A 27,627-nucleotide genomic window follows, 5' to 3' on the forward strand; every position below is an offset into this window, starting at 1 on the left:
TGTTACATTTCTGACCTATGTTTTAATTACTTTGACTTAAGACACTGTTAAAAATTTTAAATAAAATAGAGTGCTTTATGTTGCTTTTGCTTTAGTTAACAAACAACATCATAGTGTGTTAATTTACAAGGTTTCAAAATGAGGTTTTAAAATACACAATAGCTTCAGCAAACCTCTCGTATGGTCCAGAAGTATTTGCCAGCCAGGTCTTTAGGTGAAGCGCAGGTCTCCAGATCGTCCTCTCTGGTCAGCCTGCGAAGCCAAACCAGCTCACAGTTACAGTGCAGAGGGTTCCCGCCAAAACTCAGCACCAGCGCTGTGAGAGGAGAGCCCTTCATCTTGGCGTAAACCGGGATCCGCAGGAACAGTGGGTCTGGAGGTATTTTCTTCAGCTTGTTAGAGGTCATGTCAAGCCTGGTGACACAACACAGAGAGGTCATATTTTTCCATCTCAGTTATTTTTCTGGCAGTTTTAATGAAAGCTTTGAACATTCTGGAGATTAGAAGAAGATCCATGCCATGATCCAGATCAGAGGACCTCTTCAGAAACAAAATAATAATTATTATAAATGTGGTGAAAATCTGTGGATGAAGTGGGAGGAGAGGAGACGGGTAGTTCATCGATCAGGTGGGTGGACATGTCCAAAGGTGAGATAGAGGGATGGAAGGAAGAGGAGAGAGAAAGGCCAACGATGAGGGAGAAAGTGTGGGGAGGGGAGCTGAACACGGCTGCACTCAGTCAGCCAGCGGCTCTGCTCTCCTGTCTTGTTGGATTGTAGTTAAAAGAATCACACATTTCTGCAGAAGGTTATTAATCTCAACAGTGTTTCCACACATTTTATTTTAGAAATAAAAGAAAAGTCTGTAAAGTTGAGAAAAATGTGTCTTTTTTCCCTCTCTGGCTGAAACGGGCCGATTCAATCACTTACAGTTAAATAAAAAAATAAAAGCCACAATCATTTCAAAAAGCATGTAAATCTTCAAACACACAGAGAATAACCCTTGTATGTAGACGACTGCCTCCAAACCCAGTGTCATGTGATGAGGTGAGCCAGTATCTGTTATACACCAGTGGGCTCCTTTACCCCCCCTGGATGAGACTGCCCTCGCCTGTGCTGGAGGAAAATGCCCCTATGTGGCTCTCGTGGGAGACAGGAATACTGGGGCCCCATTCCTGTGACTCCTGCGACATGCAGAGTGACGTGATTCCTTGTTTTTGTTTTCACTTCTGAATCACATTTAGTCTGACCATTCACCCTGAACCAGTTTGCTTTGGGAAAGCTTAACAGGAGCAACTCGCCCCAATAACATAGTTCTCAGAATCACTTTAGGATATAATTCCCTCCATCCTGTTAAGATGTTGATCCCTGAAGGGATCAGAGGCTGCAGCTCTCAGACAGTAAATGGTGGAGTAGTCTGGGTGGTGAAAAGTGGCCAAGTGGAGAAGTTCAAGTATCGCAGGGTTTGTTCATGAGTGGTCATGAATGAAGGGAGAGTGGAGCAGGACACTGACAAATGTGAGGTGCGATAGAGATAGTTCTGGAGGTTTCTTCCTGTTAAAAGGGAGTTTTTCCTCCCCACTGTTGCCAAATGCTTACTCATAGAGAATCAGTGTATGCTTAAATGTGCTTTATGGTCTAACTTGTATGAAAAGTACTATAAAAATGCGAGTCCACACCCGTACCAGCACTAGAAAATAAATGGTAAGAAAAATGGTGCGCAATTTTTGTCCGATCCAACACACAGACTCACGAGTGACATCAAAGGCGGTTGAAGTCTTCTCACACGTTCCAAACAACATGTAGAAAATCTGAAATTACAGCTTGTGACCGCATCACAAAGCGGCATCAGAAGGAAGAGACCTAACAACATACAGATATTCCATGGTGGCTTTTCCATCAACCATTCGTCGTCTCTGAGGATTGAATAGTAATTTTCCTCAGCAAAACATTGGGCCTGGTAATAACGCAGGAGAGTCAAGCTTTCACTGCTGTCAGCAACAAATACAGGAAAGTGTATTTCCCTCTAGAAGGTCCCCGCAGAAATATTCACCAACAACGATGACTTAACAAGAAGTTAATAGCTGCGACAGCAGCGCACAATCTGCACTTGACAAATTTCAATTATGTTATTTCATGTGCAGCAAGCTCGTGGTGTATTATTTGTGAGTGTGTGTGTGTGTAAAATATATGTGGAGGCAAATGTTCTCCTGTGCACCAACAAACACTGAGTAAAAAATGTGTCTGCAGGGCAGAAATATCTAATTGAACCTTTAAAAAATGCTTGAATATTTACCCATAGTTGCCTTTAAAACATCAATCAGGGACTTAAATGAAAATTGATTTCAGCTAATTAGCTGTAAATGCTACTTTTTGCCAGTTGGGGGGAAATTACGTCACACATAACTTCAGCATAAAAACAGCATTTTGACTGGGGAGCTGTCACTGGTGAATCACACGCTTGACTATGATGCAAGAGCATTTAGACGTTTCATTAATTTTTTTTAAAGAATTGTATCGTTCTTCCCAAAAAACATTAATTTCAGCTGTGTTTTAAAGACTATTTATCTTCTGTTTGTTTTTTCCCTTTAACACATAAATGAGTGATCACTGTTAATGAGCTTTAAATGGCATTTTGTGCCTCTTGACTGAATTTACATTAATGCAATGTTGGCATTTATCAGTCAATTATAAGATTTTCTGCAGTTTGGATTGGGACTGGAGAGCACAGAGCACTGCAAACATTTAAACAGTGTGTAACCAGCTTATGGAGAAGAAGTCTGCCCTGCAGAGAAGGAGTCCAGGTCGAATCCCCGTTGAATGAGGGCTGCAACAATTACGATTGTTCAATATTGACGTGCCTGCAGGCAAAATGCTGAACCTGTAGCTGCTCAGGTGAAGGTGTAATACAGTCCTGGTCATAGGGGGCATTTCTCAGGTTCAGAGCATGGAGCTGTTGAACAGCTTTCCTCCAAAGCGAGCTGATACTCAAAGGCTTAATTTCCATTCAAATTAGCTTCAAAACTGAAGGATTTGCTGTGTGATTTTAGTTCCACCATATCGTAAAAGAAACTCAGAAGAATTAAGACATATATATATATATATAAATATGTAAAGCCCTCTGAGTTGTGTGTGTGTGTGCATGTATTAATAAAACATAATTTTACATGGTTTATTTTAATTTTAAAGCCTCAGTGCAAATAAAAACTCCTGCATATAATGTGTATTCTGGCAGGAAGGAAGGAACTCTTTTAATAAGCCTTTTATTCTTTATCCATTCAGATATTTCCGTCACTGGAATGATGGCAGCTTTAAATAATCTTCCTAGAAACGAATTTTTTAATACTATGAATTTTTTCCACAGTTGTTATAATGCTTCCTTTCTATCTCAAGCATATTTAACCAGAAATGTTCATGTCTTAAGAGCATATTGGGTTCGTCAGCTGCTGCATGTTTCACTGTCTTTGCCAGCTGGTTTCTGACGGTGTCATTGGGGCAGACATAGGGCAAGCAAGCTGGCTTGGGAAAGCCTCGGAATACCCCAGAAGAGCTAAAGAGAGACTGTGGGATGAGGGCTGTCTGAGCAGCTATATATAGACTGTTCTGTCATGAGGATGGACGGATGGATGGACGGATGGATGAATGGATGATGGATGGACGGATGGATGATGGATGAATGGATGGATGGATGGATGGATGGATGGATGATGGATGGATGGATGGATGGATGATAGATGAATGGATGGATGGATGGATGGATGGATGGATGGATGCTGGATGGATGGCTGAATGGATGGATAGATGGATGGATGGATGATGGATGAATGGATGGATGGATGGATGATGGATGAATGGATGGATGGATGGATGGATGGATGATGGATGGCTGGATGGATGATGGATGGATGATGGATGAATGGATGGATGGATGGATGGATGGATGATGGATGATGGATGGATGATGGATGGCTGGATGGCTGGCTGGCTGGCTGGCTGGATGGATGGCTGGCTGGCTGGATGGATGGATGGATGGATGGATGGATGATGGATGGCTGGATGGATGATGGATGGATGGCTGGATGGATGGATGGATGGATGGATGGACTGGTGAGGCTTTTAAGGTTTAGATTCTTTTTCATTTGGATCATCTTCTACACTCTCCAAACTTGACAAGCAACATGAAGCTCCTCGCCTTTCTACTGGTCATTAAGTAAGTACACGCATTAGGTGGACCATGTGTGTAATAGACACGCTTTGCCTCTCCAAAATTCAAAATGCACACACATGAAGACGTTGCATTAAGTTGCAGAAACAGAAGAGGAAGATCTTCAAGCCAACATGTAAATAATCACTGGAATATGTTTAAACAGCCATTATTAACTCATTTACATGGATAGACATATTAATCCAAGGACCCTGAAATGTGCATACGTTTCTTGGTCACTAGAGACTTCGTGGCTTTAAATACATCATCTCCCCCTGCTGGGAACGCAACTTCTGCATGTCCATTACACGTTTTGTTGTGATACTGATTTGTGTGCAGGTGAATGGTATTTGGCAGTTTAAATTAAATAAAGCTGGAGCTTTCATTTTCCCACTTCCAGTCAAACCCAGGCAGGCTGCAGCACTGCAGTGTTATGTGATCCTGACCTGGCCAGTTTGTGCAGGTTGGAGAAGATTCCCTCTGGGACGCTCTCTATGAGGTTGTGGTCCAGGCTGAGGGTGTTGACACTGACGAGCAAAGCAATGGTGTCCCAGGGGATTTCCACCAGGTTGTTGTAGCTCAGGTCCAAATCCTCCAGAGTCTCCAGGAAGTCCTGTGAGGGCGACAGAGGCAGGATGCTATCAGTAACTTTAAAGGCTCAAAGTGGTATAATTTAAAAAAACAAGCATGACTTTGCTTTATCTTCAAGTGCTGAAGTATAGCATTAAAGGGTAAATAGACAGATAATAAATAAGAAGGATAAAAAATGGAAAAGAGATGAAAATGAAGGGAAGAAAAGAAGGAAGGCCCAACAGAAAAAAATACAGTTTCCATTTCCAACAAAAGTGGGTGAAATAAGTACAAAGAAAATCTTTGGTACGATAAGAAAAGATACAAATTTAGAAACAGAAAGAAGGAAACGTCCAGATGGACAGAATTATCTTTCTGGGAATTGAATCCAAACAAAGAAAAAATGGAATCAGTTACTCCGGTCAGTGGTGTACTCTCCGAACCAGGCTCTTCTCTCTAATTGCCTCTAAACAATTCTCATAATGTGGACATAGATGAAATGTCACGAGTTAGCACACATGACAACGAGCAAAAACACAAAGACGGAGAAGAAGATGAAGCCGGATTGAAGGAGCGCAATAAAAGCCTGGCGATCAGCTAAAGTGTTGTTGCTGCTGTAATTGCTCTCATAATTCACACAATCAGGACAGTGTTTGAGTGTCACAACGCCTTGATTCTCATTACAATAATCTATGCTTTATTGCTTTTTCAACAAAGGGAATCTCATTTCTCACTGACGAAAGAAACTTTAAGAGGCGTGAAGAGAAGTTCAAAGACACGAGTCCCAACTTGTCTCTCAAGAAAATGACTGATTTTGTTCAAACTGCTGAAAATAACTGTCTATGTGCAGTTTAATGGTGGGGAATTGGTGCTTGAAATAACTGGTTTTCACAGTGGGGACTGGAGTTTCCTACCATCACGCCCCAAAGCCAGTAGACGACGATCTCAGCCACGTTCAGCATGCTAACGAATAGCTTACAAATGAAGATGATATTTGTCTTGTGTTCCCATTTCACTGATTTGTGTTTGCTTCCTTCAGTGTTAGGCTCACAGTATCACCAGTTATAAAGTTTGGCTATCTGCCATTGTGAAATTCTATACTTGTTTATATGACAGAAAATAAGGGAGAGTAGATCAAGGTTATATGTCTGTGAAGGTTCTCAGTCATCCAGGTCCTCGTAGTCAAAGGAGCTTGCAAAGAAAAGCGTCTGGACTTCTTTAAGTTACTTGAAGACGTTTCACCTCTCATCCGAGAAGCTTCTTCAGTTCTAAGGTCAAATGGTGGAGAGTCCCAGATATAAACCTATATATATCCTCTAATCACACCTTGGCTCAGGCGATTAGAGGATCATCAGGGGGTCCTTTTGTCCATCTTCAAGTAACTTAAAGAAGTCCAGACGCTTTTCTTTGCAAGCTCCTTTGACTAGATCAAGGTTAGTGTATTGTGTTGATACATTATATTTATCTATGTTGGAGTCTCTTCCTTAGAGAATGTATATTAGACTTAAAGAAGAAGATGTTCTTCATGCATATTACTTGGCAGTGACTGACTGTGATTGGACAGCTGCAAACAAAATATACACTGAAGTCTTGTCAAGTGCAGTGTGTTGATATTTTTATGCATATGGACAAAAAAATATGTTTTTTGTGTGCTGTGTGCAGGATGTTTTAAAAAACTTGTTTTAAACTACATTTAGTGGAAATTGACTCTGAGTGCTGGATCTAAAGGGACTTTTAGTAAAATCAACTTTTAGTTATTATTATGATTTAGTTGGAGAAACAGCACTTGTTCTTAGATAATAAAATCTTGAAAGTGAGAGCGACACGAAGTAGGAAGGGGGAGGAGAAGGTCAATGCCATGTGTAAAATGAGACACTTTCTGCTACAACGAGTGAGAGCGGAGCAGTGAGGTTCGGACTAAAGTTCAGACAGTCCAATCCATTAGTGAGGTCAGAGTTCACGCCACTCTAGTTTATCTCCATGAAATGTCTGCAGAGGTCTGCGAGCCAGTCCTGAGGGGACACTTTTAGTCCTTTAATGAGCAGAGAAAGGACAGCATCATCAAGACGGGGGACACGGTTTATTCTAGGACCGGGTTATTAAAAAGGCGTCCAGCTGGGCGGCAGAGTGAGGCGGGCAGGCAGGGCTGGCTGCTTCTGCTGGACTTTCGAGTTAGAGCCAAAAACGTTGTCTCGCTCTCACACAACACTTGACCCTCAGCGCTGAAACTTTTCATTAATGACTTTGCAATAACTTTTCCACTCACGATCTTGGGAAACGGCTCTTTGTGTGAACGCTTGGTTGATAACGAATGTTAAAAGCACCGATTAAAATTCGTTGGATTTAAAACACTTTGTTAGTGTAATTCGGGCTTACCCAGAGGAGCTGGTGGCAGCAGAAAGAGCAATTTGAACACTTCTAAGAGTTTTGCATCCTTTATGTGAGTGATTTTAGTTCATTTTCAGAGTAAGTTCCTAATTACACTGTGAAATGGTTTTGCGTATTGAGAAGCAGAGCTTAATTTGTAGGATTATTTTTTAAATTGAAATCATAATTTTAAAGCTACTTAATGTCCGAGGTTAAATGGACATTTTTGTCCCTGTAGTTTTATTTATGTGTCTAGATTATGGCCCAATTTCTGATACGAAATTAAATTAAACAAAAAGTTTTTCTTCATGTGTCTTTGAGGACACGATCAAGATGGAGATTTCCGTTCTCCAGAGTTTCTTTACTGGTTTAATAAGAGTTAAAATATTTTTACATATTTAAAAATATACATTGGATGTTCAGCTATGCTTTAGTACCTGAAAGGCTCCCTCTGATATACTGTGCAGCTGGTTGTTGGCCAGGATGAGGTGCCTCAGGTTCACCAGGCCCTGGAAGTGAGAGTCGTCCAGCAAGGTGAGGCGGTTGGCATCCAGGTGGAGGGCGTGGAGGTCCTGGAGATCAGCAAAGGTGTACGGCCTGATCTGGCTGATGGTGTTTCGACTTAGTGTCAGGTGGATCTGGGCATACAGGAAAACACAAGATCCACATTAAATGACCCATTTTCATGTAAAACACCAACATGTTTGTTGCCAACTCAAAAATGGTGCAAAATGGATAAAAGCAATCTAATAAGGTTCACTTTGGCATATTTCTGCGTAGGGAGGTAAGGGATAGCTTATGAGTCACCACTTAAGATATAATGTTTAGTTTGAGCAGGTTGAACTCGCGGGTCTGTGGAGATTAAACTTGTATTTAACCTTCCACATTTTTTCATGGATGATACTAGTAATTAACGTGAGAGTCAATGAATGAGTTTGGTATCCATTTATACTTAAAGCTATCATTAAAAAGCTCGCTGCTGAGGTCAGGAATTACAGTCTGCTTAATACCTCCACTGCACACAAAATATGAGTGCAAAGATGCAAAAATATACACCCAAGAAAAGGTCAATCAGCCCCCACACATTTGGAATCTGCTGTGGAAATGAGCCTCGATCACAGGCGCTCCGTCACGCTCATCACCGAACGATTAGAGCCTCATTTCCCACGTTTCCTTGTGTGTGAGCAAACATCTTCCACGCTGTTGTGCTCACACTAGAGAGAAAAGTTATTTTTCACACACTAAGGAAGCCTCCAGCTGTGACAAGTGTGTCTATTTGGTGCGTAAATATTGCGATGTTGGTGGTTTTCTTCTTGAGCTGCGTGCAGTGAAGCCTCGTCGCCCCCATTACTGTGATTACGGCGGGATTAATTAGTGAAATCCATTAAGATATCAGAAATGTCACCTCAGTCAACGTGTTATGCTGTAAGGGGCAGATGTTCCTAATGTTTTCTGAGCTCTCTGTGGAATAAACATGACATGTTGCCTCATTTCTTACTTTCACATTCAGAGTTTTCTTTACTCTGACTGATGAATGCTTGCAAACCCTCCTCAGATGCTATCACACCATTAATCTGTGATGCACGGTTTATTTCCGAGTTTATTTTGAGCTCCAGTGAGGCAATTTACTCTTTCTGTACTGGTTCTGTCAGGTAAATGTACTTCAAATAGAGGTGTCCTGAATTTCTGCATTTCTGCCATAGGATGCTGCACGATGAGTCGAGTTTTTGACCGACGGTTTTACAAAGATGCAAATATCATAAATAAAAATATTAGTATACATATGATCTAACTGCGTGACAAAACCCTGTTCTAGATAGTGTTAGAAAACGTGCATTTAAGTATCACTCTGGTCTGTCGCTCTTTGTTTGTTGGGTCTGGACTTGCAGGCTTTTTGGGTGAGCATCTTTATGTAAAACATCATTCACCCTGTTTCATTTCTGCTACGGCAACATTACAGAGACACAAGGATGATGATTAAATTAAAGTATTTACTTCATTTTGCAGTAATGATGCGTTTCAATGTAAACGTGTTCATTTCACGTCTTAACATGGGAGTTTATGGACTGACTCACTTTTGGAGCTTGCCTCAAGAGGCCATTAGAGGAACTACAGTTTTTGGCATTTCTGCACTGGCTTCACTTTTCGGATGATCTGATATCGTCGTGTTGGTGTTGTTCCCAGATCATCATGAAAATGTTGTTCCAGGTTCAACATTGCAAGTGACCAATCACATTATTGTGACGTTATTCTTTTGCGCACCAACCCATTCGTGCATTTATGAAATTCCAATGTTGCAAGGACAATATCAATTCTGCTTAGCGTTTATTAAAGGGTCAGGGTCCGTTGATCGGCGGACAAAGGTGGTTTCTCGCAGCTTAAGTACAGTTTTTTGTTTTACGCTGGTTTTTCCCGAAGTCGCAAAAGTATGACATCACAACATTCTGATTGGTCACTTGCAACGTATGATGACCTGGGAACAACACCAACATGAGGATATCAGATCGTGCTCACTTTTCAGCCCTGGAACAGGTCGCCACTTGTTCTCTACTCATGCATTACTTTGTCTCCTATGCTCTCAGTTTCACCACATATACTCAGAGAGGAGCACACGACATGAAGGTGAATTGACATAATGGGCCGTGACAACAAATAATTACAGGCCAACGCAGGTCAATCATCAACTCCTCAAAAGGAGGATGGCTGCAGTATCAGGTGGGGATAGTTACTCTGTTACCGTTTCAGAAGTTCATTAGCAAAAAGTGATTTCAAGATTTCATGGCATCAAACAAGGTCACATGACCACAAAGATGTTTCTGACACGCTTTCTGCCGGGCACTCTCTGTAAAACCCTGGAACCTGTTCAATGTGGAAAATGTTCCATGATTAACACTTTATTGTAATGTCACTGCGTGACTGAGACTTGACCTTCCTCCAGTTGATCAAAGCTGTTTTATCAAAACTCTGCAGTTTAACTTAAGAATGACTGCTGATGTTCATCTGCAGCGATCCAGTCAAGCTGGCCGGGAGATGCTGAAGTACAGGATTACTACAAGGTCTTAAATAATCAGGCCCCATCTTATCTTAATGACCTTGTAGTACCATATTACCCTATTAGAGCACTTCGCTCTCGCTCTGCAGGCCTACTTGTTGTTCCTAGAGTATTTAAAAGTAGAATGGGAGGCAGAGCCTTCAGTTTTCAGGCCCCTCTTCTGTGGAACCAGCTTCCAGTTTGGATTCAGGAGACAGACACTATCTCTACTTTTAAGATTAGGCTTCAAACTTTCCTTTTTGCTAAAGCATATAGTTAGGGCTGGACCAGGTGACCCTGAATCCTCCCTTAGTTATGCTGCAATAGACGTAGGCTGCCGGGGGATTCCCATGATGCATTGAGTTTTTCCTTTCCAGTCACCTTTCTCACTCACTATGTGTTAACAGACCTCTCTGTGTTGAATCATATCTGTTATTAACCTCTGTCTCTCTTCCACAGCATGTCTTTTATCCTGTCTTCCTTCTCTCACCCCAACCAATCACAGCAGATGGCCCCGCCCCTCCCTGAGCCTGGTTCTGCTGGAGGTTTCTTCCTGTTAAAAGGGAGTTTTTCCTTCCCACTGTCGCCAAAGTGCTGCTCATAGGGGGTCATATGATTGTTGGGTTTTCTTTGTATCTATGAAGCGCCTTGAGGTGACTTTTGTTGTGATTTGGCGCTATATAAATAAAATTGAATTGAATTGAACTTTTCCCAATAAATTCAAGCATAACATTAATAACCTATAACATCTTGCATGAATCTGAACTGTTGCTGCAATATAACTGAAGTAATAATGGGCACTGATTCATCTCTGATGAAGTCTTTTGGCTCAGTGTGCAAAAAAATGTAATTCATGTAAACAAAAATAAGCTAATAAGTACAGAGCACGGTTGAGTAAATATAATTAATATGTGGGGCATCAGGAACATAAATGTTTAGAATAACTTGGTCGCTGTGATCTTTTTCATGCAAAGCTAAAACATTTAAAAAAAAGAGTTTCCTGGCAGGAGCGGCCCAGGTGGAGCCTGCTTGGCAGAAGGAAGCTACAGTACAAACACGAACGTGAAGGTGTTAAAAAGGTGAGCTCTGACCAGACTGGTCATGTTGGCGAAGTCACGGTGCCTCAGCGTCGTAATGAAGTTGTCCATCAGCCTGAGCTCAGCCGTCTGGCGGTCAATGTTGGGCGGAACGAAGAGGAGGCCCGTCTTGGCGCAAAGCACCGTGTAGGACGGCAGCAGATTCTGGCACGTGCACCGCTTCGGACACAGCATGGACGAGGAGCAGGAGGGGAGGGAGGACAGGAGGATGAAGAGGAGAGGGCAGACCAGCGAGGAGATGATATCCATGGCTGCTCTCCTGCTGCAACAGAGAAATTAGGAACACGTCAGTTCATGCAGCAGCACACACTCAAGTATCAAACTGGACTTTAAAAACACCCAGCAGGGGACGGACATGACTTCCAGAGCTCGCACGGAGCATCAAATTAAGAAAAAAACTGCACTTGATCCAAATCGGCGCTCCTTGGTTTGATTTAAAGGGTTGGTTATTCAGCAAAGACAGTCAAACACTGCAGGATGACTCTATAAATCATCACTGCAGAAAACACGCTGCTTTTCTTCTTTTCTGCTGTTTTTTCGGCCGTGTACAACAACAAAGCAATATTTCTTTTATGCATCTTTTTCCTCAAAATGTTTCAAGAAAAGAAAAGTTTATATCAAAGGGGAGAGGAGACAAGAGATAGATGGGGAATCAGAGACGGTGAGGTAAATGAAAGAATTTAAGAGCACGTTATTGCAGCACTTTCCCTTTTTTTTCGCTGAGTAAGTTGTCCTGGGAAAGTGAAAGTAAACAGCACGCATACGACCAATTAACCTCAGCGCACTCTTATGATTGCAATCTAAAGAGAACATTAAAGAACACAAATTGCACAGTGTGCAGTTGTCTGCCTCACTTCATAAATTTCAGAGATGTTTTTGTGCATGAAAATGAGACCAAACCAAGTTCCCCAGCCACGGCAATAAAGGAATACATTTACATTCATATTGATTTCTCTGTATGTTTGTAAGTTCAACTCGGCGGAGCCCTGAATAAATTCATACGAAGAGAAAAGGGAAACACACAAAAGCGGGAATGACACACGCAAAGGAAAATCATGACAACGCACACGCTCATTCATGCATGCGTGCAGACTCCCGCATGTGCGCACACTCTGAAAAGTTCTTCTGAGCTAGATGCCGAGCGACTGGAGGAAGGTCGATTGCAAATAACAGCGGAAAGAGACGCGCTCTTTTATTTACGGTGCTGAAATATTCAAACTGTGCCTCAGCCTGCAGCACAGAATACAGAAGAGGAAGCGTGTGTGTCCTCGTAACATGGTAGAGTGCAGGATACGCAGTTAAATGTGAGCAACTAATGAGAGAGATGTAATGGAATGAGATCAATTCAATGGAAATGATGAGGAGAATTCAAAACCCAACTGAGACTACACCCAAATGTCAATGGGTAATTCAGGAGTGTGCACGCGATGGCAATTCAAGCGTTCGAACAATAATGAGCGCCGACTGGCGCTCGCAAATTTGTCACGTGAATGAGAATCTCAAAGACGTTTAGCTAGGCTCGGGGTAAACGAAAAAGTTTCATATGTCGTTTCATCTGTGACTCATCCAACAGAAGGGTTTCATTCATTGACCAGGACGTCCTGCTGATATCAAAATGTCTTTAAAAGGAGAGACCTGGAAGCAGCAAACACAGCGTGACGGTATAAGCATGTGCCTCCTCGAACCACATACATGCAGATCTTTATGGAGATGCATCCCATGTCCGAGATGTACATTAACAATACGTGCATATGAAGAGCATGCATGAAAAATGAAGCTCAAAGAGGAGCATGGCTTGGAAGTTTGTTTCAGGTTTAACTATCACAGAGTTTCCTGCAAGTTGTCAGTGACGACCAAATTATAATAAATGTAAATGTATGTGTGAGAGGCGTAACATGCCGACGTTTTGTCACGTCCCGCGGTGTTCCTGAGGAACGCAAAAGGAGACCTTCGGCGTTCTTATGGTACGCGGCGGGTTATGGCCGAAATCCCGCGGTAATAGACGTTCCAGCCCTGTATTCCAGCCCTAAACCTAACCTTATCCCTAGCCCTAACCATAACCTTTTTCCTGATCTTAACCAGGACTTTAATGATGTTAAATAGCGTGTTTCTAAGCGATTTGAAGAAAAAGAGCGAACATGTGTAGATTGAGTCCATACGGTTCTCATATTTCCTCATTTTTCCGAGGTCGTCATTTAGGAACGTGGTGGGTAGCCGAAAACGGAATATGTTGACGATTTGTCACCTAGCCTAAAATGTTACGCTTTGGGAGTGAGAATGTGTTGGAGAGAGAGAGCATACCCATATGGAAAAGATATAAATCTTATAAAGTTTTTATCTGTCTTGTATGAAACTTGTATGAAAAGCATACAAGAGTGAAAACACATATAAGATCCCTTGAAAAATTATATAATGAAACTTGTATGTTTTGTATACTTACTAAAAAAATATATGAAAGTAATGAGAAAGTGGCCACTTTCATGAGTAAATCATATATGTTTTTACTATTTCTTTTCCATATGGGTAGAGATGCATGATGCGCTGAATCAAATGTGTTTAATCAGAATAGAAATGCGCTTCCCTTTTTTGGCTGGGTGCTTTTGTAATTTGCAGTTTTAAAATGGTTTTGATCTTTGATGGAGGACAGTCCAACAAAAAAAATAATTGAATTCAAATGGTCACCCATACATATGCAACCTGTTCTCATCGCTAGGGCATGAGAACGCTGGCTGAGGGAATATTGGACACCGAGAAGGAATGGTCCACGTGTTTGGGTCAGCAAAATATGATTATTTTTGTTAAAACACACGTTAACAACATTAACATTTACCCTGGATTCTGAACTCCCGGCGCAGATGCCAAGTAGCACCTTGTGGTTGGTTGTTGGCGTTTAGAGCACAGCAGTGATTGATGCCTGGGAGGGAGGATGAGCTGTGAAAAAGCATTTGCCCTCTTTTCCTGATTTTTGGATAAAAAATGTAAGCGTGACAAATATCGTCAGGACCAGTGAGTCCACCTCTGAATGGGTCAAAAATACAAATTGGTATTTTGGTGTGGCTTAGTCAAAGTTTGGACTTAAATCCGATTGATTTTTTTTAAACTTTAGGCTTTAAACTGACTGAAAACCATCCAATGTGGATGAATTAAAACAAGTTTGCAACTAAGAGTCAATCAAAATTCCTCCACTGCGACATGAAAAGGCTCATCGCCGATTATCAGAAAAACTTGACCGCACATTTTCCACACAGTGGCAGACGGGTCTGAGGAGCTCTTTGTAATAAATGAATCATTCAAGTAAAAGCTAAATGCATTTTATATTTACTCGGGTCATCTTTGTCTAACTTTAGAATTATTTGGGAGATCTAAAATATTTAAGTATGTAAAAATAAATCAGGAAGGGGGAAATGCGCATATATGTGCTGGACACATTAAACATAGAGCACTGTTGGTGTGAGGCAGAGGTGACCAATTATCTCTACTGTTTGCTCCTCGTTAATATACACTGTTTCGCACTTTTGCAGGTTTTTTAGGTGCCGTAAGATGTTGGGTCTCAGGAGAGCACTGGTGCTCTGAGAACAGATTTAATTTGTTTAGTCAGGCCAGCTTAGCGTGAGAAAAATGCAAAACAGTTCTTTTTCAGAATACAAGCACTTCTCAATCTCCGTCGCTCTCTCTCCTCTTTTCATCACTTGCTTCTCGACTCAAAGTGCTTCTCATTTCAATTGCATTGCCTCTTTTTTTTCCATCCTTCTACTTATCTTTCTGCCTGCATCATCCCATCATCCCTCTCTCAAACCCTTTTCAGCTGTTTCCTGTCACCTCTCACTTCTGACACTGCAGACATCCCTTCATTCCTCTTCCCTCCCATCCTATCATCATTCTCTTCCTCCATCTGCATCACCGCCTCTATCCATCCTTCTGTCTCTCCATTTTCATCCCTGCAAGAGCATTTACTCATCTATCTCTCCACACGACTTACATGTCCATCCCTTTCCCCTCTGTGCATCTCTCTCAACTCTCTTTGATCAACTCCTTCTTCGTCCATCTATCCTTACCACTAATTTTTCACACTGTCATCCTCCTGTCATCTCCCCTTCTATTCATCGCCTTTGCGTCATTCTCTTCCTCATATTTAAAAATAGTATTTTACATGTTTGGGATCTGCTGCTTGCAAAATAAAAGGCACGTGTTGAGCAACATGGCCTCAGACGATAAAGAAATATGCAATTTAACATTAAAATGATCATTTGTATGTTGATTGAACTTCATGCTCAAGGCCTGAGTTAAAGTGACCTTCAAAGAAGCAGGAGGCACTATTGAGAGCAGCGGTACTTCATACTTGCCTCTAATTTGTTTTGTTTGGACCTTGGGATAAGGTCTCAGATATGGTCTTGAAATTCTTACCAGTCACATCTTGGCATCTTGGTTTGTAGCGTGTTAGTGTGAGGCTATCGAGTTGCAAACGCCGGGACTGAAAAACGAAGCCTAGTCAGAAAAAACTGCAGTTCTTGGTTTGGCCACACGAGGCAGCCTCATGCGTCTCCCATGTTAAATGACCAAATTTAACAGCGTTAAACAACACGTTTACCACCTGATACAAAAGAAAAACCATTGCTAGGCATGATCTCGGCAAATTTGAGATGCCGAATACGTCCGCCATTTTCAAAACAACCTGTAGTGCTGCAGCTTTGAGCATTTGGCATTCTAACATGCTCCTAATCAGGATACTTGCTGATTAAAAACATGATTATGATGATGAAAATCATCATGATGAGCCAAACGTTTCAAACTGTAGTAAAATGTTTGAACCTGAAGAAGGTACAAGTGGCTGGAGTCTATCGCAGCTATCACAGAGGCAGGGTACACCATGGTCGCCAGTCTGTCGCAGGGCTAACACCGACAACCATTCACACCTTGGTAATTTAGAAGTACCAGCAAACCCCACTAACTGCATGTCTTTGGATTGTGGGAAGAAGCTGGAGTACCCGGAGAGAAGCCACGCAAACACAGGGAGAACATGCAAACTCCTCGCAGAAAGACCTGAAGGTGGAGTCGAACTCAGGACCATGAATGTGTGAACCAATTTATTCATGAATTTTTACTGGAAAACTCGACAAAATCAGTGGGATGAAATCTCAGGGAAGTGCAAATATCTATAAAAATTTTGCCAGTCCATCCAACCAAATTTTGAACGTCAGAGCAACCTAATATTCCTAAAATGCCATTAATCTTTTTGCTCCAAGACCACCTCTGCAAATGTCACAGCTTTGTGAAGTGGTGAAAAATCCTACTAATTATAGTAAAACATGGTAGTGGGATAAGCTTCTCTAAGATGCGCTCAAGCATGCGGTTTATGGTTGTCAGCATGCAAACCATCAGCTGTTCCTAAAGCTGACCAAGTACTTTTCTTTCCTAAAATACTTTTCTTTTTTTTTTCAGTTCAGTTTTATTCATATAGCACCAAATCACAACACCACAGCTGCTTCACATTGTCAGGTTTAAATGTAAGGTGTTGATGTCTCTAGAGTATTTGTTGCATTAATATTGTCAATGAACAAAGGAAAGCTTTTTAACACTGACTGTGTGTCACAAACATTTTGTCATTCATGGTAAAAAAAAAAGTGCCTAAAGAATCACAAGAGTGAGCAGAAATAACACAGAGGAGTCACAGAGAATAGTGTGGATGTATAGGCTGGAGAAAGAAATAGAGGAAAACCATTGAGTGGGTGGGAGCTTGATGAGAGGACGAGAGCAGAAGTTCCTTTTTCCAACCAGCTGGTGGAGATGTTTAGCTACAGCTTCAGAAACATGCAGACTCAGGGCTGAGGCGAAGTCAGGCCACTGTGCTAAAGCCATGTGTATACTGCAGGAACGAGAAACAGAGAATAAAACACACAAGGTAGAGCGACATGACAACTGAAGCATGAGGGGATATTTTACCGACTGCTGCCTCTACCTCACACTCATAGGCTGCTTCCTATAACTTAAGCATCAAATGCTGCGGTGGCTTGAATACATTAAAGGAATAAAATGACACTTTGCTTACATTCTGCTTAGGTTGCAGGATCTTATACCATATGTTCACAGCTGTGCTGCGATGCAGAGCAGGACTCATGCACCCTTCATGAAGGGTCAGCCAATCAGAAAAAAATGGCTCGGAGAAAGGAGGGTTGTGAGATTATTATATTATCTTCTGCCACGTTGTACCCCTAATTAAAGATTGTGAAATCATTGTGTAGTTTTATGTTGTATTTAACTCCTGACTTAGAGGAAGGTGACAACTATTAGATTTATTAGACTGATTTGTATGACATTAGACTGCTGATTTATTGTAAATGAATTACATTGATTTATGATGCATTATACTGCTGATTTACAAGAAATACTGTTTTCATGGCCATATTTGTCTGATTAGAAAGAACAGAACATGCTGCACAGGAAGCCGAGGTCATAACTTCGGCTCACTGAGAGAGAAAGAATGTGGATGTTTAGGTTTTATGACTTTGGAGGGCGGCTGAAGCTATAAGAATGTGAGAAACGGTCAGACACTTCGAGATCTGGCGGAAACCCTCCTGTCCACATCTCCCGTCTGGACGTTTTTTAATGCTCAAAGTGTTGTGTGGAATAAAGAGATTGTTGATTGAGCATTTATACACCGAGTGTTGTTCTTCCTTCAGCCCAAAGATCAAAGAATTGGGATATTTAACAGGCTTGAAGCTAAAATGGCTTATTTCAGACAGATGATAAGCTAGGGCTGCACTGTAGCTCAATATAAGATAAATAAAGATTATTTTTAATGTAACTTTCCCACATTTATATGTACGGAAGCACTTTACAAAGTCCCATTTTAACCAGTGGATTCTCTACACTTTAAGCACGTTAGCTGTCTCACATCCAAGGCCGATTTATAATCAGCAGCCTCACTAACGTGCACGTCTTTGGACTGTGGGAGGACGCTGAAGTACCCAGAGGTAACATACAAACTCCACACAGAAAGGCGTGAGCCAATGAGACGTCTCATTAGTGCAAGAAGCCTGCTTTGAATCCTGTATCAACTTTGTCCAAACCAGCGTCGTGTTTCCTGACGGTGTGATAGACTTAAAGTTTGATTTGATTCAGAAGAAAAAGCGACTCAGCTAATGGTAACAGGCTGCACATGCACGACTGTGTTGTTGGTAAAATATATCATGGCAACAATTTGGGTAAACAGATTGTATTTTTTATTATGCAAGTCTCATTTTGGTCCAAAACACATCATAAATCAGTGAATACGCCTTTGTTCCTCTTCAGCTCAGAATGATTATGCAGTTTGATCAATAAAGATATGAAACGTTTGTTTGTGCGCTACTGGTTTAGTCCAAAATATGTTTTGCAACTGTACAAGCAAAGAAATTTATCCTAAATATTCTTTATGAATAACAAAGCTAAGGTTGTTGTGTTTTAACACTATAAAAATGAAACTGAGCTGATTTAAAATCACGAAGCTCACAGAAAGATTCACAGATGCTTCAAGTTACACCATGTCGCTAATGTCGTGCAGTTTTAAGACTTTTTGAGTAAAGAAAGTAATCTGGTCCCAGCGTGTCCCACTTGTAAGAGCATAATGTTTCACATTTTTTAAAGCAACACTCCTTAAATGAGACATGATTTTACAGAGTGATCACAGCGTGTCTCCCAGCAGGAGAGAGAAGCTGAGCTTAAGAGTCCTGTCACATCATCTCCATCTATTTATCTGCGTGTCTGCCGCTGCTGCTCTGACACAACCAACTCGCTGCTGATGATGTTTGAATCGATGCATCTGAAATGGAATTAAAATCAATAGTAACTGGCATGCACACCGACCGATGTTGATGTCTGGGGTGGATTTAAACATATTAATACAGAATGTTTACCGTCCATACCAACACCATGTTCCTGCAGATGGAAAAATTAAATCATAGCAGCAAGTGCACAGAATATTGAATTTATGGCACATAATGATGTGCACCATCCACTATCATTTATAAGAGGCTTAAACTGATAAGATAAAACACAACTCAAAGTAATAAAAACTGTTAGTTTAATTAGTTTAAGGAATCATAAAATAGGAAATAGCTCACTGAACACAAATTCCCATTCATTAATTGAATAACGGCCTTCTAGACACAAGGGTCAGCACTCCTTAGCCACCTTAGTAACAGCTCTGTGCATTTATTTAGGAAGTTATTTCTGAAGTTTCCTTCTAAATGAAAGGCAAGAAAGCCATAACTTCAACTTTAAAGGTCACTGGGACACAAAAACTGCTAATGTGCTAATTGAATCTACTGAAAACTGCCGACTTTTTCCCAAAACAGGCTTTAAAAAGTCTCTTTTTCACCTTTGCACAGTCGCATTAATGGATCAGTCTGTAGTGCCAACACAGTCAACATCTCTGGCTCCTGCACCAGAGCACGAAACTGCTAAATGCTAATAGTTGCTACTTCTTCACTATGAAAACGAGTAGCTATGCTCACCAAAACGTGGAACTGTGGGTGAGTGCAACACCACGACTGGCTCGTACGGAGCCCCGCAGGGGACATGGGAGAAAAAAAAATTAAGACGGACTTTTGCGAGATCTCGCAAAACAAACTCGGGATCTCGCAGTTTAGCCGCATTCTTCGGAGGCCGCCAGCTCGAAGCCGACCGGGAGGTCGAGGCACGATGTGCCGGGAAAGCGGTGTTCCTCCCGGCTGTAGTAGGTCTCGACCTCCCGTTAGCTTCGAGCTAGTGGGTGTCAGAGCTCCGAAAACGTCGGAGCAAATATGTGATGTCTTGTAAACCGAGCAGGTATCTGACGTTTACACAACTACATTCACGCCTCAAAAGATCTTAAAAGTGTATTTTGTGACCCAGAAAGAGTAATATTACAACTAAGTAGCTGCCGCCATTGTTGGAATTCAACTTTTGCGAGATCCCGAGTTTGTTTTGCGAGATCTCGCAAAAGTCCGTCTTAATTTTTTTTCTCCCATGTCCCCTGCGGGGCTCCGTAGGCTCGTATGCTTTTCAGCTTAGCTGTTGAATAGTAAGTGCAGGACAACCACCTTTATTTAAGCAGCATTTCTTTTTAAATCGTGCCAAAAAACACCACTATTTAAAGGACTGCAATACGCATTTTATAGCAACGTTGATTAATGAGTTTTGCTCGTATGATAAAGACTCTGAAAATGCAACTGTGCAAAAAAAAACGACTGCAAACAATAAATGCAACAAAACTGTGATAACTGGATATTTAAAACAATAGAAAAGCATAAAAGAAAACACTCACAGAAGCTAGTTTTAGGTGCATAATTCAAATATCATCTGACGCCTGAATGTTTTACTCTGCTGTGCGCACATCAGTGTCAGGTGGTTGTCGTATTAGCAGATGAAAGAAAAAGGTAAAAAAAAGTGATGAAGTTGTTAAGCGTGTCTGCTTTATTGATTCAGATGCTTTCACTTATGGGTAAGTACGTGTGCCCACTTTCAATGGAAGCTATTGTTAAACTCTGAAAGGAGACGCTCAGCGACAGACTGAAAGAACTAGTGACAGAACTGAGCACAATGCTTGTTTTCAAGTAATTAGACAGCATTCAGCGAAGTGCAGTTATTCTACACAGGTCCAGACTGCACTCTTAAATTCAACATTTTATTATAATATTATAGTTTTGTGATCAAAACAGGCTGTGACAATGATGCTGTCGCAGCCAAATATAGAAGTGCACTTTCCTTTAGTCACAGTGCTTTTAAAAGTGGTGACAGTAAGAAGTTACTACAAGTTTACAGCTTACAAGAAGCCTTAATGCTGCTCATTTGTGTGTGTGTGTGTGTGTGTGTGTGTGTGTGTGTGTGTGTGTACGAGACACGGGAATCAGGCAGACAAATTTCAATTTCAATTAACATCAATCACTGTCAGTTATACCGATGACACGTTAATGGATTTTGCATACACACGACTCACTGGTGGGCCGAGCATCATGGAAAGTGTCGTTTATATTTAAATGTCATTTCATTTCTACAGTCATCACCGTTATGCTCATTACAAGCCACACTGGGTAAAGCTGACAGAGTCGTACTTTAACCGGGAGCTGTAATCAATATCACTCAGAGAGCAGCTTCCATATTCAAATGCACATCCTCTTTATCTCGCGCGTTCCCGGTCTCCACTGCCGGCTCTGCTTATTATTGTTTTATTTACGGAATATTTTATTTGATGCCAGGGCCACGAGTGATTACATAAAAACACCATTACCATGCAAATCCCACCATCCCACCAGTCACCTCTAATCAGATAAATCACCCGACTGTGTGTGGCACATACTGAATATAATAAGAACTAAAAGCAACACATATTCATGCATCTTTCATAGAGTTTCAAGCTTTTCGAGTATCTGAGTATACAGTATATTTAGAAAGGTAAGGAGAGAGAAATGGGCAAAATAAATCATACGCTGGTCATTTCAGGCTGGATTTTTACACACGGCATAGATCTATATGTTTTATGAAAGCAACAGAGGAGATGTTTAATTAATTAATATAGAAATAAAGCAATGCTGGAGGTGAGCAGCAATGTGGATGCTCCAAAGAATATAGTTTAAGTGAGAGCATGCATCGTGGATGCAGTACAGTGTATTAATCTTTGTTTCTGGTGAATAACGAGGAAGACTGTAGCATGCACACGAGGGTTTCTAATGTCATTTTGTTAACTTTATTTCTTGTTCTGATCAGAGAGACTAAAATCAAACCTCAAACTATGTGGGAAAAAATAAGAAAAAGACAAAAACACTTTTTTTTGTTGTTGCTTCGACTCAGGTTTCCTTGCTCTCATCGGTATCGCTGAATGATCACCACCTCTCACGTTGTCGCACTTTGTCTGGGCTGCCTGGTAGTCATAATCGTATTCCTGGGAAATGCAAATGCTGTGGTAATGTCACCAGAGGGGTCTTCAGGCCCACTGAGATCATACGCCATCATTAGATATTGACCAACATTACTTCTTTCCTCGCTGCTGGGGAGGAATACTACACTTTCCATCTGTCTGAAAGTCTTTCGATCCAAAGTTGGCGCCTACATAAAAGAATTCACTGCTTGTTTCACCATCAGAAAAAATAAATAAATGGATACATTTTGTACGAGTGAAGCACTGACAGGTGTATTGGTGCAGCATCAGCAGGGATGTGAAGAGAGAGCTCATGTTGACTGGTTGATCTGAATTCCTGCCCTCACTTATGGTCACAAGCTCCTGAAAGAATGAGATGATGGATCGGAGCAGCCGCTTCCTCCAAAGGTTAGCTACGCCCAGCTTTAGAGACCGGTCATGGTCACTCAGAGTAAAGCTGCTCGTCAGGAGTCAGGCAGTTTGGGCATCTGACCAGGATGCCTCCTGGGCACCTCCTAGATGAGGTGTTTTGGACATGTCACACTGGGAAAAGACCCAGAGAGGACGCCCTGGGGCAGACCCAGGACACACTGGAGTGATTACATCTCTTGGCCAGCTTTGGTACCTTAGTTTCCCCCTGGAAATGTTGGGCAGGGGGGTGGCAGGGGAAAGAAAGGCCTCGCTGCTCAGAAAACCCCCACAACCTGCGGGCATGGATGGATGGATTTTTCTATTATATTCATATGTTACTGTTTTTAACCCAGTGTCACACAAAACAAACAGGGTTAAGGTAGATGTAATAAACACAAGTAAGAACAATCACAGAATCAAGAGAAAAAAAAAAAGTAAAACTGACACTGAATATATAAAAAAAAATACCGACTTTAAAAGTAAAACAGGAAGTAAACAAAAGACAAGTAGAAAAGTTCGAGACATGAAGCCCGACAGGAGCAAAGAAATACAAGACTGAAGGAGGAATCCACTCAGAGACATCCACGTCACCACTACTGTACTGTTGCATTTTCCCCCAATTTTAAGCTAATGTGTTGCTAATAAAAACTAAACTAAACTAGCAAACAATTGGTAAAAACTAATTAAAACTGATATAAAATTGAAAATCTGAAGTCAAAACTAAATAAAAATAAAAACTAATGAAAATTGCAAAACTATTAAAACCCTGCTTATTACGACCCTAAAAAGTTGTGTCTTCTGGTTTTGAGGAGGAATGTGTCGGATAATCAGCATATTCCATATTTCCAAGTGGCTTCGAATGCTTTGAATTTGCCTTTGATTTTATCCAGAAACCAGTGAAGCTCTAAAAACTGGTCATTTTAGTCACCTTAATAACGTCCATCAGATGCTACCGCCTGCCCACTCAAGGGTTTGGGAGTAATGGGAATAAAACAAATCTGATCCGTGCAGCTACGAGGAGGCTTTTTTAACAGCTCGGCCAAAACACTTGACTTCTACCACATTTTCTTTTCTTTTTTTTTGCCGCTCAAAACAAGGCACGCACACCAAAACACTGATTGCCTGCAATCCTGTGATCAAAAGGGAGCAAACACGATGAGCTTTCTTAACACAATCCAAAACTCATTGATTTGGAGAAGTGCAATGTGCATGATCAAAGACGTATTAAATTGAATTTTTATGAAAGGCGAACCGGATTTTAGCTCGGCTTTGATCTTTGGAGCCTTTGAGGAAAATTCCACGCTGCTGATGAGCCCTCGTTCATCGCTTCATCGCTGAGGCTGAGCTGCTGGACGGCGGCTGATACCGGCTGCGGTGGCATTAATATGAATGATGGCGTTGGGAAGTTCATCAATGCGGAGGAAGGACGTGTAGCGACGTGTTCATACCTGAAGATAACAATGACTGCATGACTAGATTGGGGGGAAAAAAGCTTTTAGGCCTTTTTTAGCTTTTAACATGCATGAATTATTTAAACAAATCTATTCTTATCTAAAATAGTCTCTTTGGGACAGATTTACTAACAGCGTAGATCCTTTTTTTTGATATTCACTCAATGCAGCGTCAGTTTAATTTAAAGTGCTGCTCATGCATATGTATTTAAAAGTTTTCCAGCTAAGGGAGCTTTCACGGTGAGCCACAGGTTTGCAGCGTTTCAGATTTTAGTCATTTTAACATAAAGATTGATCCACAGTGAAATACTCTGAACTCGGGTGTAATTTATTTATTTATTCTTCTCGGAAATATCGGATCTGTTGCAAATCAAACTGAAAAATCTGTCAAAACACAGCTATTAATGGAACAAACAGACCTGAAATGTCTCAGTCTTAAAATATGTCACGCTGGCTTCAATAAATACCTGCAGCTCAACACAGGCTGCGAAAATATGAAGAAACAGAGGAATCTGCACGTTTATGCTGCTGTAACTTCATTATCTGTACATCGCACAGGTCAGCTGTGTCACAAAGATGAGAGGCAGCAGTTTATTAGTAAAGAAAGAGTCCTGCACTCCACCTGAGCTGTCAGTAACCAATAATGTGCAGCTGGGGGTTTTACCTTCATATCAAAAGCATCAGTTCTCCTTCACTGATCTGATTTTTCACATATGCATCAAACCTGTGCTTAATGTTTAGCAGATTATTTGCTCCTTCAGTGGCTCTACTTGCTAGCATGCTGATCATTATTGAAGCTACCTGCCTTTATTTTGGTTTATAAATGAGGGCGCTGCAGATTGGCATAGTGCAAACTGACATCTGCAAGTTACACGCTTCACTCTGCATACAGAGAAAGAAACACGGGGCCAACGGTTCTCCTGTTCCAACATGTTGACAAAGAACGAAGGCTGTGCTGAATGATTTAGCATGATTTAGGCCCACACGCACTCGTTCTGCATCATCCAGTCTGCTGTGTAAAGTGCTCACCTGCCTCTCCTCCATACTTCACTGTGCCCCGCCCACACAGAAGACTCTCGCCCGAAAAACACACATTCAGCGAAACAACAAGCTGAGAAGAGATAAAATCTGATAAACCGCGGCTGCACGAAGCACCAATTAATCTCAAACCAACAAACAGGAAGACTTTCCTCTGACTTCACTTGTTTTGTGCTGATTATGGTAAACAGACTGGTTCTTATATAGTGCTTTCTTTTATGTCTCAATCACCCATCCACACAAGCTCCTCCTCCTGTGTCTGAGTGCTTTCTAGCTAACATGCACACTCTGATGAACTTATCAGGAGCAACTTGGGGTTTGGTATCTTGCCCAAAGAGCTCCAGAGAGTGCACCACCAAACTTCCAGTAGTAGCAGATGACCTGCTACCTCCTGAGCCACAGTCACCCCATAATGGATGATTGAAAACACTCCCCACAGAGACAATCATTTGAAAGAGGGTGAAGCCACATGCATGGACTTATTCACAGATCCCAACCTGACATGAGACTAATAGGGAAGCAGGTTAAAATTTAACATCATTCTAATAATAGTATAACATTGTTTTAATGCATTACTATTAAAACAATCTAAATTATTAGCACAGATCCTCAATCAACCTGAACATCCCTGTGATGTCCCAACTCAGGAGCACGTGTCCTGATGCAATAAGTTCTTAGCTTTTTAACCTGTAACTCTGACGTCACCAACAACATTGCAAACTTAATGATGAGCCACAAAGAAGCAACACAAAACTGGATATAAACTTGTTACTGTGTGGCTGTTGAATCTTTCTTGATTCAACAGTGGTTTTCGATGTGAGAGGACAGAAACAGGGTGTATCACTGGCACAGCATTGTAAACAGGATCTCCTTCTCAATAGGCTATAAGACTCCTACGGTACGTCCTCATCCCATCACTGATCCACACTTCACCTTTTGAGACACTGCTGCACCCGTTACAGCTGCCAGTCACCGAACCAATCAAACAGAGGCTGGAGAGTACAGCAGGGGTGGAACGAATGGGGCGCACACACGCTTTGGCACTCCCGAGGCTGTTTCTAACCACAGGGATCACTCGTTTGCCCTCAGCTCGACTTGTAAACGAACAATTCAGTTGAAAGGCTTATCTGAAAGATTTCACGTTGATGCTTAGGCGACTCGAGGGGTTGTGGAGACAGCGGGCTGGCAGCGGGGCGTCTACGTGTGTGTGTGTGTGTGTGTGTGTGTGTGATCATGGCTGGGTGAAGGTAATCAGAGTCATCAGTCAGATCGCTTCATCTCATCTCTGTCTCAGTGTGACTCTGGAGCAGAAGCAGGTCACATGACACGCTCAGAGAGACTGAGAGATGTGTGTGTGTGCGTGTGTGTAAGAGATGGAGAGTAATTACGTAACAATTTTTTTTTGACAAGCCTGTTTAATTATATTTCTGAATGTCACCGTGTGTGTGTGTGTGTGTGTGTGTGTGTGTGTGTGTGTGTATATAAACTCTCAGTTCTGTCATGCGGGATTTGTGAAGACTGTATTTAAATAACTTTACATGTTTAATCTGTGCGCTGCCGCTGCTTGTAGGTGATTGTGTGTGTGTGTGTGTGTGTGTGTCACTGTGTTTGTGATTGTTTTTAGAGTCGATTTTGAATAATTTTACATAATCCACGAACAGAGACGTTACAGCAGAAACAGAGGCGACATTTGAAGCACCAATCAGCTCTCCGCAGAGCCGATCCACTCGCCGCCGCCTCGTGTTAATTGGGAAACTGTGTGTGGATTGTTGTGTAATGTGTGTGCAGAATAAAAGTTCTGCGACAGGATAATTGTACAAATCAAGTTGAGATTTTAATCGCTGCATTTTAATGACTGAAATTCAGAGCTTTTTTTTTTTTTTTTTGCAGTTTGTGGAGCGTCGTCTGCTTTATTTTTATCTTATGGAAAATAATATTTTTGCATTTATTTTAATATTAAAATAGACACTGAAGTATTTTTATTTCTTTTCTCATCTAACTCTGCGACTGCAACACAACGCTAAGGCTCAAAATACTGTTTTTTTCCTTCTTTAACCAGTTTATACTGCCACTGATGATGTCACAGCTTTAAGCAAATAAGCCCCACCCACCAGAAAGTGTGAAAGTCAATAAAAATGTTTCAAATGATACCAGCCTGCAGTGATTGGCAGGCTTGGAGCTTTTTACTTTGCATCATGACAGACAATATAAACAGCAAATGGCTGCATTTATTCTGTGCTTTCATCCAGAACCTTCTGTTACTGATCACAGCCTGACAACCAGGAGGTTCAACAAGGTTACTTCAGCATGACTTATAAGCACAGGCTGTATATAAAAGATTGACATAGCTGTCATGTGTGAGACAGAAAGCTGATCATTCTTTCTAACGATCAGCAGGGGGCGACTCAGAGGTTACAAAACAGAGTATAGAGGTCTACTGGAAAACGACACCTTGACCCCATGAAATACTTTCCTGACACATTTATGCTCTCATTCATTAGAAGACACAAAGCTAATGTTCCTGCCCCAGTTAAAGCCAATGAGGAGGATGACACAGGGAATGATTTGATGCAACACGTTCTCACT

General features: G+C 41.4%; 1 protein-coding gene across 2 annotated transcripts in view; it reads right to left on the minus strand.

Annotated features, from left to right (window-relative positions):
- Positions 1-27,627, minus strand: part of LOC146503262 (leucine-rich repeat and fibronectin type III domain-containing protein 1-like protein) — a 359,063-nt gene that overhangs the window by 67,742 nt on the left and 263,694 nt on the right. For both annotated transcript variants that reach the window (XM_085130612.1, XM_085130613.1), the window contains 4 exons: positions 11,263-11,530; positions 7,578-7,778; positions 4,650-4,816; positions 174-414 (listed from right to left, as the gene is read on the minus strand). In XM_085130612.1, coding sequence (XP_084986738.1) covers positions 174-414; positions 4,650-4,816; positions 7,578-7,778; positions 11,263-11,517 — 864 coding nt within the window. In that variant the 5' untranslated portion in view covers positions 11,518-11,530. The remainder of the gene's footprint in view (positions 1-173; positions 415-4,649; positions 4,817-7,577; positions 7,779-11,262; positions 11,531-27,627) is intronic.

This window comes from Neolamprologus multifasciatus, chromosome 14 (assembly GCF_963576455.1).
Source record: "Neolamprologus multifasciatus chromosome 14, fNeoMul1.2, whole genome shotgun sequence".
Taxonomy (NCBI): Eukaryota; Metazoa; Chordata; class Actinopteri; order Cichliformes; family Cichlidae; genus Neolamprologus; species Neolamprologus multifasciatus.